General features: G+C 37.9%; 1 protein-coding gene across 1 annotated transcript; it reads left to right on the top strand.

Annotated features, from left to right (window-relative positions):
* The first annotated feature begins 1,762 nt into the window (after positions 1 to 1,762).
* On the top strand, positions 1,763 to 12,056 carry LOC106170268 (macrophage mannose receptor 1). The gene is made up of 18 exons (XM_013550063.3): positions 1,763 to 1,907; positions 2,102 to 2,235; positions 2,624 to 2,844; positions 3,120 to 3,164; positions 3,700 to 3,875; positions 4,257 to 4,321; positions 4,730 to 4,830; positions 5,319 to 5,453; positions 6,732 to 6,866; positions 7,246 to 7,400; positions 7,877 to 7,976; positions 8,401 to 8,645; positions 9,053 to 9,218; positions 9,501 to 9,641; positions 9,960 to 10,076; positions 10,310 to 10,477; positions 11,002 to 11,169; positions 11,452 to 12,056. Exons 1-18 carry the CDS (start codon positions 1,848 to 1,850, stop codon positions 11,646 to 11,648), a joined length of 2,529 nt encoding a protein of 842 aa, XP_013405517.3. The 5' UTR covers positions 1,763 to 1,847; the 3' UTR covers positions 11,649 to 12,056.

The following is a 12,056-nucleotide window of genomic DNA, read 5'->3' as shown; positions in this document are numbered from 1 at the left end:
ATATATATATATACAGACCTGAAACTCAGGGTATAGGTCAAATAGAATTAGTTAGGATTTTTTAAAGTAAACACTGAGAGCGCGCATATGCAAATTAGAGCCGAAACCGTGTGCTGTGAATCTCTTTTGAATAATTTTACCCGGCAAGTCTAATTAAATTACAATGGCACATATGAAAAATTTTCTAGAACTCTTATTTTTACTCATGGGTCCCCTAATCTAGAATGTAATTAAATCCGTCATCGAGAAATATATTTTTGTCCACATCAGAGAATATTTAAGACAGCAGTAGTAAGTAACTAGGGTATCTAACCAGACCCGAGTGGGTCTACATTCAAAACTATTTTAGCTAACTATCTTTCCGTGCGAGTTAATTCATTATTCGCCTTCCTTAAAATTGTCCATCAGAATACACAATCTCGATAAGGTATTATGCCTTGCCCTGTTCGCTGATAGGACGCCTTGCACATAGAATAACGCGACAATACTATACAAATATTGACTTTGGGGGAAGTCATCTCAGGGATTTATTAACCCGTAGTTAGGATATTTTTATGTGATGTCCAGTTGTAGAGCGGTTATAAAGTGAACTTATACACACAAAAAGGTTTTCGATTATGACTTACTTGTTTAAACGTTGCTGAGGTCTTGTTAGGTTATCAGACTATTGATAAACCTTATAGATTTGAATTAATCCTATTTAGATATTTGAACAACTTCCGACGTTTTATGCCCAAATATATTTATTTATCTACGTAAATAACAAATTGTTATTCTGTCCACTCGTTTCCAGCAACAAATATTTAGTATTGATTTAGTTTCAATGATTTTTCAGTTCAAATGTACATCTCAATAAATAAGGCACAGTAGTTTAAGGTAACATTTACAATGGTGTTATCAATGAACAATAGGTGACTAGGCAGCTTATATTAGACTAGATATCAATATTAACCTCATCCTTCATACAACTTTAATAGAACGCTCTTATCTCAAGTTTATACCCGAACAAGGGAATGGCGATAAGACGAAGATATAAATTCGTATGTGATGTGCATGTCCGTAGATACATTGATTGACTTCGGAGCTACAGCGTTCAAGGCTGATTGGACATTTAATATTTCTCAGCATTTACCTGTTTTATCGGAATTTTATACTGAAGGCCCCTGTTGGATAATCGGATACCACCCTCCCCCCCCCCCCCCCCCCCCCCCCCCCCAATTCATTAAGGCCCGCTGAAAAAATCTCATGTAATTCATGTGTGAAGTTCCTTTGTAGTGGTTTAAAACAATTTCTTATAGTCTGGGAAGGGGGGAGGGCAGATTGGACCTTTTCATAGTATGAGATAGTAATCTTTAAGTTATATAAATTAAGTAATATATTAACCGTTTATCAGTGTTAATTAGCTGGACCTTTCAATTACCTGATATGAGGACAATGCTGTGGTGGCCCTAACCGACTGTACTGAGTTGAGATATTTATCTCAGTGCCATTCAGTAATATTTCTCGCCTTGCTACGTATTTCCCCGTAAACCCGCAACGCTTTGTGCTACTTACAATTTCTGCTCAGGAACAAAAACGAGAAAGATGTTCACTTTCTCTACCTCATTTTTTTATTCGGATTTTTATTCGATGCCAAATTAGAAATAAAAGACTCAAGTCACGAGGAGGGAAAACAGATTTGCCTTTCAAAAAAAAAAAATAAAATAATAAAATAAAATAAAATAGAAATACAAAATAATTTATTCGCCTTTGATGTAGGAAAATTTGCATATAGCGGTAATGTTGGGACTCCGTCCGACCACGGGTTGAGACTAGCAGTGGGTAATGCATCATCAACGACTACACCCATGGCGCTGGAATGCCCGAAGGTTTACGGATGGAAAGAAGTTGGAGATTTCTGTTACAAGGTTGGTGTGTGCGAAAAAGGGACTAATTTTATAAAATTTAAAAGTGTGCTAAAATTTTGATAAATTTCTCCAGGCTATAAAATACTGTTTGACTTGGTATGTTATTCTTGATCATTTAGATTTGTTTTATAGAGCGGACTAAAACAAGGACGAACAAGACAATTTGAACGGTTTTACTTTTTAATGTATTATAGCGGGAACGTATGTACGGTGACAACAAACTAACATGGTTCGAGGCTCGAGACTTCTGCCGGGCGATAGGGGGCGATCTTGCCAGCTTTCACAGCATTGAACAGTTTGGAAACGGCACTGACGTCACATCGTATACGTAAGGGAGCAAGCACACGACTTGTGGCTTAATTTTTTAACTTTTGGCCCATATTCACTTACTTAATCGTGCTGTATCAGATAGACTTATATTCAACAAGTGTTTACTCCTATACATTGTAAAGATTTTGTTGAAAGGTGACAACCGTAGTGTTTTGCAAACAATCTAGACCTTTTCCTATCAGATGAAAAGTTTCGAAGTATCATTGTATCAATATATGCTTTTAATACTGACTCTTAAATTGGATTCAAGTTTTTAAAGCTACTTCCCAAGTTACTTGCTCAATTTTTTCTTCACCTTCAAAATATGTTATGCACTCAAATATTGGGTATCACTCAGTGTAATTGCTTTGGTTGGCTAATATATCGAATCTCCAATCATCTTTCAGAAATAGCTACGACTTATATTGGATCGGATTGTCGATGCCAGACCAAAGTGGTCGCTATGCTTGGTCGGACAATTCGATAGTGGACTTTACTAACTGGGGAAAAGGGGAACCAAATGACGTCAACGGGCAGGAAAAGTGCGTTTTATTTAACCGCCACGGCGGAAAGTGGAATGACGCCAATTGCTACTCAAGGAGAAGCGTTTTGTGTCAACTGAAGAAAGGTAGGCTCCAACTGAAAGGAAAGGTTTACTTTCATCGTTGTACTTCAATGTAAAATTTTACTTTGGTCTCGTGATAAATCCCTCTCTCTTAAAAGATTTTTTAACAAAAAGATGCCCGTTGCCCCATCAACATTTCAATTTTTTATTTCTAGGCACAGCTTGTTGGGTATCTAGAAAACTTAAAATCGTCCTACGTGAGACCTGGGCACCCTTAATAAGCACCTTTCGTTGTTCAGTAGCATTTTCTCATCTCATTTATTATGTAATTGTTTCAGGCGATCCCTTGTTGTCAACTGCACGCACAGTGTCACCTACACCAAGTAAGTTACATGTCATATCAATGCTTTGGCATTTTACCGTGCATTGTCTGTAGAAGTTATTGCCAAACAGGCCAGTCGCATACTATGGACATGTTGGAACTATATTTAATTCACTTGGTCCTATTGATATCTGATAGCATCATAAAAGATGTTGTTTTCGCAAAAGATGATGGATTTGCGATTTCCATATGCATCTAATACTCTACTGTTGAAAAAACTGAAATAACTTAAATAAGCGGTCTTGCTTTTGGCAAGGCAATCAAATGGAAACTAACAGGAGATTCTTTTGACAAATTGGGTCCCTTTGTGTTAACGCATAAGATGTACGATATTTTTTTCATTTTTGAACTGCAGTACGTATCGCTAGGATCTGTTGTTTTAAGTTACGAGCTGTTGTTTTAAATTAAAAGCCCGCGTTTTACTATAATGACCGGGTGTTTTTAGATCCGTTGAGATTTTCTTATGATCCGGTGCTCCCACCATAAAGATCCGGTATATGTGTATATGATTTTCATTATAAGTGTTTATCGTTTAGATCCACACTGTGATCCAACCTGGCACTCCTATGGAGAGTACTGCTATTTCCTCAGCCCCAAATACGGCGTGGATGCCACGAAGTCTTGGTACGAGGCCAGAGAGTACTGTATGCAGAACGCGGGGGACCTGGTCAGCATACATAACACTAATGAGAGCAACTTTTTAGTGCAGCAGGTTTGGTGATTTTCTTTTCCTTTTAAATCTTTGAATTCTTTCTGTGTTTTTTTCCTATCCATTCCCTGTTCCTATCAGAATTCGTGGTTGGAAAGAACTTCTGTTCATTTAGTAAAATTAATGACGTCATTAAAATGTGCCCGTTGAAGAGTATCTATGTACTGGTTTTATAAGGGTATGGGATACTTTACTTTAACATATTCGGTAAAACCAAGATTCGTATTTTTTAATTTATTGCTTTCAAATTTGCATCATACTTTTCTTTTCCTCGTTTTTTCTTGAAAAAAGAGTGGGGAATTGGCTGTAGGATAAACAACTATACGCCATTTGAATACTATTTTCTTGCTACATATAAACCATTTCTATTATACCTCTATTCAGATTGGAAAGACCAGTGTCTACAAATACTGGATAGGCTTAAACGAACTGGACTTGGAAAGCTACAAGTAAGATTCATATTTCAATGCGCATTCGTAAATCAGATGTCTGTCTTTTTATTTATTTATAAACCACCAAATCTGACTTACAATATTCTTATGTATAACATACACGGTTGCTTCATCAATTTTTATTCCATTTGCATGTTTGTATGCATAACTATGTTAAGCCTTCAAACATAGATTTTATCAACTTGAATAAAAACGTACAATGTATTGTTATTGTATTTTACAGATAGGTTATTATTTTTCCTTTCCGTAAGTATAATAATGTAAAATTTATAATTTGCATGGCGTTCAATTCTGATTGATCACGGACGCCCAAAACAATTCATGCCTTTGACTTTAATTTAATTTTATTATTTAATACAGTAAACGACCAGCTATTTTATGAAATATTAATGAATCTTTCCTCAGATGGTCAGATGGAACTGTCACTGATTTCATAGCATGGGGACCTGATGAACCCAACGACTACAACGGAGGCCAGAAATGTGTCGACATCGTCACTGACTCAGGTACACGCTGGTCTTGATTTCCAGGAATTTTTATTTAACTCGTTTTTTATTTAGAAGAGACTTCTTTTTTGTTGAGCCACCTTCCACTTCACAAATTTTTTATCCTTAAATCTTCATCCTCGAATCCTCATTAATCTGTTTTGATAAGTACACCTAAAAACAAATCGAGGTGATTTCTGCTTTTGAAAAATGTAATGACTACGCATAAAATGTATATATCACACACAGTAGTATAGTACCTACAGTAGATAGCCCTTGTTTGTCGACAAAGAGACATAAGTCAATTTTGGTAGTCGAACTTTTGGCGAACGCTGTAAAAAGACAGCGAGGTGACTTCCATATACGAGTAAATTGCGCATCCTGACCGACAATCAATAATCCTTAGGCATTTTACAAGTCTAGCTTTGGAGCTGGCAAATTACCTTAATTCAACGTTGGGCAATGTTCAAATTATATTCTGTGAAAGCTACTAACATTTATGAATACAGGACACTGGAATGACGATAACTGTGGCGAAAGGGTAAATTTCATCTGCAAAAAGCATCGGGACAGCAGGACAACGGTGACTCCATCCCCTACACCGACCATTCAAGGCGGATGTCCACCCGGATTCCAGGGAGTAGGTCAGTATACAGTACATATACTTCACGTTGCCGTTGGTTTAGCTAGTTGTGGAAGATGTGCGCTGACGTTTAGAGTGTTATTACCCGGTAAGAATGCTACCATATAGATGTATAGTTTCTACCGTATGACCTTGCATTGAAATAACTCGAACACATTGGAATACTTGGCATCGTCAGGTGGATCATACATATCAAACAAGGTTGAGAAGAGCATATACTTTCTGTCCTCCCCACCAGAGTTGTGCGAGTCTATGGCATTTGTCAGTTAATCATGAATGTAATACATTCTTGGTAAAGTGTTTATAAAACTTAGACCACGGTGGAAGTGAAGAACAAAAGACTCAGACGTGGTGTAACTCGCATAACCGCACGTCTCGCATGAATGCGTTATAACCCTCTGATGGACCCGTGGTCTAAATAAGATACATCCCTCGTCAGCGAGGGTTATGTGACATCCACTCGTGCTACGCACTCGTGTATGCCACATAACCCTCGCTGACTCGGGGTCTATCTATTACAAACCTGTGCTCGTCTCGGCTTGTGCTTTTACCCCTTTATGGGAAGGCGCAATGGCTGAAAATTAGATAGCCTAATTAAGAGACTTGTTTCCCATGTGTTCATGAGCACAAAAACGTGCTCAGATGAGACATGATGTTGGCCCACGACTTCAAACCAAGTGCTAAGCCCATAAAGAAAGTATTGTCGCAGTTAGGTGATAGATACAATACGAGTCGCCGAGCTGTAAGTGAAATATTACGAGTGTATTGGCGAGCCGCAGGCGAGACAATACACGAGTAATTTTCACGTACAGCTCGGCGACGAGTGTTGTATCTGGCTTAAACCACGGCCTCTGATTGGCTACTACACTAGTAGTGTAAGAGACCGTGGAACGCACTCGTACATGACGTGCTTGTATGTCGAATACAGCACGGCCGAGTCTTTTGTTCTACGCGCTAGCCGTGGTTTAAGTAATAGATAGACCCCGAGTCAGCGAGGGTTATGTGGCATACACGAGTGCGAAGCACGAGTGGATGTCACATAACCCTCGCTGACGAGGGATCTATCTTATTTAGACCACGGGTCCATTAGCGGGTTATAACGCATTCATGCGAGACGTGCGGTTATGCGAGTTACACCACGTCTGAATCTTTTGTTCTTCACTTCCACCGTGGTCTAAACAAAAATGGAATGAAACATCACTGATACATATTTCGAATGTATATAAAGCATTGGTTGTTGTTTGTTAAAAAGACATCATCTTCTTTCATTATTCTCTAGGAAACAGATGTTATAAAGCATTTGGTGATAGATCAGATCCAAGAAGCTTGAAGAATTGGACAGAAGCAGTTGATGAGTGTTCTGCGCTGAACAAAAAGTACACACTTGCCAGTATTACCAACCATATCGAAGAAGGTATATTCATTTCAATATAAACCATGTGGTAGAGGGCATTAGGTAACTTCATTTCATGATAAATTTACCGGTTGAAGAATTGGATCGAGTTGTTTATCTTCTGTGAATAATAATGACACGACATCTAAGATTTCCCCAACCATTTACAATGGTACAGTTAACAAATTTTCCCCTTCGAATGAGAAAAATGGCATACACTTTAGGAAACGCGTGTACTTTTTGGCTAAGTAACAAACGTGTTAGGGTTATAATATCACTACCCCGTAACTTTAAAAAAAACTTTCAAAAGCACTTGGCCAAACCAACGAGAAGGACACGTTTACGGAGAGCGAACAGATTAAAATAGGAATTTCCTCACATGCCGTTTTCTTAATTACAGCATTTGTGACGACACTCATGAAGGGGAAAACTGTCAACTTTTGGATCGGTCTCAACAAAATCTTACGGCATTTTCAGTGGGTGGACAACTCGCACGTGGACTTCGTATCTTGGGACCACGGGGAACCAAATGGAGCCTCTAGGGGAGACGATAAGGTAAATCTTCCATGTCGCTATAATATAATATAATATAATATAATATAATATAATATAATATATCAGGTGTATATAGGCAAGTGAAGCCTAGGTCCTGATGATCTCATAAGACGAACAAGTACACTGCGTTTGCATGTAAAATCCAATAGCTACCTTACATATGCATTTTCACAGCAAGTGAAAGCACATACGCGCCTTCATTATTTGCAAGTAAGGTAATATGGTTTGTGTTATAATATAAATTACGTCGTTTAGATTAGACAAGGATAACATGAGATTACAAAACATACTTACTCTTAAACCAAAACTTCAAATGACAGACCCCAAGTCAGACATGAAAACCGTCTGCTAAATTTTTTCGTTTATTGCCGTGGTATAACCCGAGACCCGGACAAATTAGCCTCATGCTGAACTGTTTGCCATGTTGTCCTTCTTCTGTAGACTGGCAATTCCATTTTTTTTCCTGTTCTCTCCAGGCGGACTGCACCAGCGTTGTTTCAAGTGGAACAGGTGCTGGGAGATGGCGCGATGAGAAATGCAAGCTACGAATGGGTTACATCTGCCAGACTTGGAGAGGTATATGTACCTGCACTTCTGGTTGTGGTATTACCAGCCCGCTCATATATGATAAAATCGCACATAGACAAAAACCTGGGCAGAAACTCAGGTCTAGTCCATTTAAGTAATTATGAACTGAAAGTAGCATTTGCCGTTACCTTGAATTTATCGACTTTGGGATATCCGCGTTTGCTTTACAGATGGATGGTGCGTAGTCAACTGATATAAAACTCTTGCAAAATGTTTAATGGCGACTCATTGAAAACAAACTTACACGGTTTCATATTTAAATTTATCGGGGTCATTTAAATAAGTTAAAATAAAGAATTAAATTACAAAGATTGTTATGCAGAACAAACACAGTCGATTTTTTTGCCATACAATATCAGACGCAATACAATTGTCCCTTTTGAAACACTTTTCATATATTCTTCAATCTCAGATTCGTCATTCCCCACCCAAACTCCGACACAAACAACTTCCTCGTGCCCCAGTGGCTATGAATCGTTCAGAGACGCCTGCTACCAGATAACTACGGTTTCCACGTGGGAAGAAGCAAAACAGTATTGTGAGAGACAGCAAGACACGCTGGTGTCGATACTTGATAGTTTTGAACAGGCTTTTGTTACACTCAAAGCTCACAGGGAAACACCTTGGCCGCTATGGCTTGGGCTGTACAGAAAACAGGTAAGATGATTTTTTTTTAAATGCTAACACATTTTTGATTGGGTGTTTTACTTCACCTCTCATCCTTATATTTTCTCAATACCATTCGGTCGCCATCGACGGTCCAGAGAAATATTCAAATACTCGTATGTTTTTACTTAACCATCTCTCTGTTAAAAGCAATTAATATGTGGGCTAAGTACACAAAGTGGAATGTCTTCAGTAATATGGTATCTATATTAATAATACTTGCTTAAATTTTAATTTTGATTTAAAATAGATCTATTGGTACTGAAATGCATTTATGCAATTATAATACAATGGTATATAAAGAAACATAGAATACTTCCCTGTATTTTCTTTTAAACTGAAAAACAAATACTGATGTTGTCACCTCTACTATATTTTTCATTATTTCAAATACCTAGCTTACATATAAATGGGTAGACGGTTGGCCCGTGGATTTTGCCCTATGGGCGCGTGGGGAACCCTTACGAGCAGGCACGGAGGGGTGTGTCGCCCTCTTGCCGAACGGCCGCTGGTATGATTTTACATGCAATACTACATTCAGAGGAATGTGCAAGAAAACATCAGGTAGGATGTCGTCTTTGAAGCATTTGTTTTATTGAAGACAAACTTCAAAGAACTTTTTATGAAAGGCAAAGGAATTTCTCTACAAGTTCTTCCTGGTTATGATGATGTTTATTGCTCGGTTATTAGGATTCATAAATATATAATTTAATTAATCTTAAAAATTGTTCCAAGGCAGAGAGTGGAAAATTTCCCTAAAAGACATATTCCGACAAAAGCCAGTCAGTCTGAAAGAGTTGAAAATATCATTTGGAAAATGCAATTAAGGTCCTACGCTGTTTTCAGCCATACCGCCTACCACGATAGCCGATCCCCCAGGAAAGTGCCCGGATGAGACATCATGGTTCCCGTTTGGTTCCAACTGCTACCTCTTAAAGGAAGCTTATGTCAGTTGGCCAGACGCAAACTTTGAATGCTACAAGAGAGGTATCTTAACATTTTATTTTAAATACATGTATATTGAAATCATAATATATTTTATATCTTACTCACTTTGTGACTTTTCTGTTAGATGATTAATGTATAGTCGATTTTTTCACAATATATATATGTACGGTATTAGAGAGCTCAAATATGCGGAGCATTTATACACAATTTCAAAAATAAATAAATAAATGAACCCGAGTCATGTCTAAACGTCAACTCTGGCTTTCGCGGACATACCCATACTGTATGTTCGATCGTCAGGAGGTGTTTAATCAAATAGTCGTTTATATATATAAGATTTTATCATTAATTCACTAGGGGCTACTCTGGCATCTATCACCAGCCAAGAGGAGAACGACTTCCTTGTGAAGACACTACGGCAAGAACGCATACAAGAAAGAAACTTGTGGATTGGTTTGGTGCGGAAATTAGGAGGTAAACAGCTGTGGGGATGTGATAAAGTTTAATGTCGTTTCTCACATTTAAGACGCGTTTCGACCGGAATTAAGGCTGTTTCAACAAAAGCCTACCAGAACAACAGGGAAGTGCATCGCACCTTGGAGGGGAAGACATGTTAAAAAAATCCCTAGTTAACGAGTGCCGTTAGTGGACCGACTTTCGACGTAAAATGATTCTTGTCTTAACAGCCCATTTCCTTGGAATTCCAGATTCTTTTGGCTGGTATGATAACACCGTTGTGAACTACATGAACTGGGACTCCGATGAACCGGCCATGGAGAATTACAAGGAGTGCACTTCGTTTCACCCTGGGAACGGGGGTTGGTCTACCTCAAGGTGTTCTTATATCAAAGGGTATATATGTAAAGTGGCCAAAGGTGGGTGCATTTGTTTTTTCTTTTTCTTTACTTTTTCTTTACATTTTATATATGTCGGTGTGCTAGAATATTTCAACATTACTAACAGACAGCATACGGTAGTTTTTGTTGCACAAATCGGACCCAATAGACGGTACTTTTTATCAGATATCTTTGACACGAATAATTTATTTATCAAAAATCCGATTGTTGAAATGCGCTTCGTAACTTAACATTTGTTTAATGTACAAAAATGATAAATAAAAATGTCGATGTTCTATGCAAACCTCAGGCAAAAGAGAGTGTGATTAGCTACGCCGTTGCAACTCGTCTTGCACACAACTCCTTGATATAGGTAACAAAAAGCGTGAAATTTTCCGTCTATTTGAGCGCATATTTCAATACTTGTCATCAGAACTCTAGAAAGTCCGAACAACAATGAACTGACAGTGATGGTGCAAAATATATCGTTTTAGAAAAATACAGGACCGTTTTCCCTTCTCCAGTAAACAATGATATAATGATATATATTACAATAATTTTAGCGCCTTACACCACAACGGCCGCACCTCCGACATTGTGGCCTCGACTAATGTCATCAACAACAGCAAGTTCTACAACATCTACGGCAGCACGTTCTACACGGTCTAAGGGCAGAGGAACCCCACGCCCTATACCAATTAGAGGGTCAGATGCTAGCGATCAAACTTCAGGTATAGTTCCACCTTGATTATTTAATGCGCTAAGGTGCACATGGTTCCAAAGACTTACTTAAATGGTGGTCCAGAGACGTCCATAATATTAGTAATAAGACGATGAAGATTAGAAGAAGATGAAAGAAAATAAATGAAAAAAAAAAGAAGAAGAAGAGAAAAGAAAATAGCTCATTTTGGGTCAAATGAAAACGCTCCATTAATTTCTTATTTTATTCTTAGCAACACATATTTTTAAGACCATTTGAATAATACCAGTGTTGTCTCATCCTTTCTTTATAGATAATGGACTGATAGCCGGGTATATTGGAGGGTTGGTCGTCATGGGACTCATAATTGGAATTCTAATCGGCCTCATTGGAGTACTGGCATACATGCAACGTCGGGGCACCACTGAGGCCATGATATTCTTCAAACCTAAGGAGGACACTGTTTGTCTGGGCGACCCAGAAGACGCAAACAAGGAACAGAGTGTGTAGACAGAAACAAGATTCATCTTTACTTTTTGTGATACTATATATTTATTGTTGTATAATATGCTCGTGCAATGCATGTATATTTGACTATTGTCTTCCATGTACCAGGTGTTTCGGTCATTTCTTCACGTTTATGTACAGTAATTTGCCTGAAAAAAAGTATCTATGGTACACAGAATACAGTTCAGTTGCATATGATCAAAGATTTTATTTTCAAATTCGCATCTTCATACCATTATCTGACTGAAAGCAGTTCAGATCCCTGATGGTTAGTATGTATATATTAAATGTAATAAGGGCCGTTAGTTTTATATTTGTATCCATCTTGACGTCAGTAACGTAATAGTATGCTTCTGTTCATAATTAGTCTAGTAATGTCTCAAAAAAAAAAAAAAAAAAAAAGCATTAAGT

The sequence above is a fragment of the Lingula anatina genome, chromosome 7, assembly GCF_051362555.1.
Source record: "Lingula anatina isolate TDL-2025a chromosome 7, LinAna3.0, whole genome shotgun sequence".
Lineage (NCBI taxonomy): Eukaryota > Metazoa > Brachiopoda > Lingulata > Lingulida > Lingulidae > Lingula > Lingula anatina.
This window is presented reverse-complemented; position numbering and strand designations above follow the sequence as displayed.